The sequence below is a fragment of the Anopheles darlingi genome, chromosome 2 (assembly GCF_943734745.1).
Source record: "Anopheles darlingi chromosome 2, idAnoDarlMG_H_01, whole genome shotgun sequence".
NCBI classification, from domain to species: domain Eukaryota; kingdom Metazoa; phylum Arthropoda; class Insecta; order Diptera; family Culicidae; genus Anopheles; species Anopheles darlingi.
The window spans coordinates 74,011,057-74,013,556 of NC_064874.1; the positions used below are offsets into that span (position 1 = coordinate 74,011,057).

Sequence of the window (2,500 nt, forward strand, 5' to 3'; positions counted from 1 at the left end):
CATGAGCTAGGGTCGTGCACGGCATCCACTCGTCCACTGTTGGTTCTGTGATTTTCTCTAGTTCTCTCTGCAAAGCAAGATACGGTTACCGGGACAATTGCAAGATCAATCTCACATATTGTGGCCACAGTTGCGTACCGAACTGAAATCTATCTCGCACTCTATTTCACGCGGTGTTTGTCGCGGAAAAGCCACGGAAAAACATCGTGCGTGCGCGTTTGTGCTTGAGAATTGTGGTGGAAAATTGAGAATAAAATCCAGAGAATACCGATTAGCTTTCCGGGGCTGTTCTGTCGAAGGAAAAATCCCCAAAAAGAAAAGTGCGACCCAGTGCGACCGTCTCTCGTTCATCGGTCCGGTGTTTCACGAAGAAACGGAACGTGTGTGTGTCTCGATTGCGCAAAACGCAATACCAAAAACATAAACACAGAGCGCCACCCTTGAACACACCCCGGGCGAATACGCATCCCCCTATTTTTGCGTTCCGGTTTGGTGGTAAAAGAAGAACCCGGCGAGCATTGTACTCGTCATTCCGATAGAGCTCCGGGCTTGGGCGAGTGAAATTGAAAGTTTGTGACGCCTTTTTATCGTATTGAAGAAAGGAAGAATTGGATCAACAGTTAGCGGCCACAGCATCATCTTAGTTGGCCGAAAAGATGGCAGTTCAAGTGGATAATCTGTTGCTCTCGGATATTGGGTAATTATTCTGCTTTCTTATTGTTTTTCTTCGTCCTGGCGTGTGTGCGTGATTTTCATCATTTTCATCATTTTTCTTGGAAGCTTTCTTTCTATTCGTGGACGGTATAACATAACTGTGCAGCTAGGACACCATCGTGATATAACCCACAGTTTCCCCCGGTGAAGATGAGGTCATCCCACGGCGTGGCTTCTCGATCACAACCAGCCATTCGGGAGTGTTTGTGTACGAAGGATTTGTGCAGGTGTGGTTTAGATAGGAGCAAAAAGGATAACGAGATTAGTTGGCTTGTTTTGTGTAGCTGCGATAAGTTCTCGCCTCACGGGCATTATTTTCGTCTGCATTTGATTTGCGTTTGAAATCATTCTGATATTAACTAATTTAAGAAAAAAAACCTGCTTAAGTTTGCCAGCAATTTATAGTGGATGTTTGGATATCTTCCACTACGACTTTTTTCCATTAACCGTCGTTTCTTTGTGTAAATTCGAACGTAATGAGAACGGTCCGCCTTTGTTGTGAACGTCACACCACACAAATCATCTGGAGTATGGTAGTAGCATTGAGATACACTCTCTGGTGCGCTCGCATCCAAACGTTAGTTCCGGATACCTTGTAGGTTTGCGCTGAGAACTTTAACCGGTTTTCGATGCAAAACACACACCACATCGAGACCTGTGGCCGTGCAGTTCAGCGTGGCTGCGACATCGGCGGACGTTGGAGCAAAACATAAATAGTGATCAATGGCGTTCTCCCCGCATGAGCTGACGGTAGCGAGTACCGTGAATGGTTCTCGTTGCTCTCGACACGCGCTAATGGCAACGACCGTTATTCAAAACATCACAACCAGTCCTTGAAGGTTGGCTGTCGATGCGGGAGTCGCTAGATGGTCCAACGGTTGACCGATGGTTGGCCGTGGTTTCTTTTAAGATGTTGTGTTGTTGAAAAACACAAGATGATGGACGGTGGAACAATCTCCTTATTTTGGATGGTCACTGTTCATATTTACAAGTTACATCCGCATCACCAGCGTATCCCGCGTTGGAGAGGTGCTCGATCGCGTAGGTAAGCAGGAAGCGATCAGTGAGATCGTTGCAAATTGCAGCTCGAATTTCATGCCCACCATCCAATCATCTCGCATGATTATGCAGCAATTATCACGTACAATTGTTTTTGGCCGATAGCTCCACGGGAGGGTAAAGACATCTGGATAGCACTAGGAATCTGGATAGCACATGGGTCCGACAGGAAATGATTTTTTCTCTGTCATTTACATGAGCGTGCTATCCGCATATTGTAGATGCGTCCATATAGCCGGGAGTAACAAATCTTCGCGATCTCTCGAATGATTTTAAGAGACAAGAAGAAGCATTTTCGGTTAGCGGTTTCATGCGCCACCCAGTAATGCCTCTCCTTGGTGAAGGTCATGTAACCGAATCGACGTAATGGCCGGCTTCCGAATCGGCAACCCCATGGCAACAAACTCTCGCTGTCTCTGCTCTCTGTCTTATTTAACCGGTGATGGCCTTTTATTTTTGCAAAGATAGTCGAATAATGATGAGCAAACCAGGTTGTACGGACAGCGCTCGAGGCGCCTTCCTTGGAATTAGTAACAGGGAACAGTGGGTTAAGTGCTTTTGATGAGTCTTGCTGTTGCATGACTAAACAACTTAACCAAGAGTGGACTCCATGCTACCTTTACTCCAAACAATTCTACCTTTTGAGTATACGAAGCAAATGTTTTGGTTCTACAACGGATCTTCCGATCGCCAATACGATTTACGAGATGCCACTCCCCTTACTCCT

General features: G+C 46.1%; 1 protein-coding gene across 3 annotated transcripts in view; it reads left to right on the forward strand.

The window, feature by feature from the left end:
• LOC125950520 (uncharacterized) overlaps positions 1 to 2,500 on the forward strand; it is a 16,361-nt gene that overhangs the window by 9,345 nt on the left and 4,516 nt on the right. The window contains exon 1 of one of the 3 annotated variants that reach the window (XM_049678598.1): positions 1 to 697. This exon is cut by the window's left edge and continues 26 nt beyond it. The exons of the other annotated variants lie outside the window; for them this stretch is intronic. Within the exon in view, the coding sequence (XP_049534555.1) occupies positions 657 to 697 (41 nt within the window). The 5' untranslated portion in view covers positions 1 to 656. The remainder of the gene's footprint in view (positions 698 to 2,500) is intronic. 3 annotated transcript variants of the gene reach the window in all.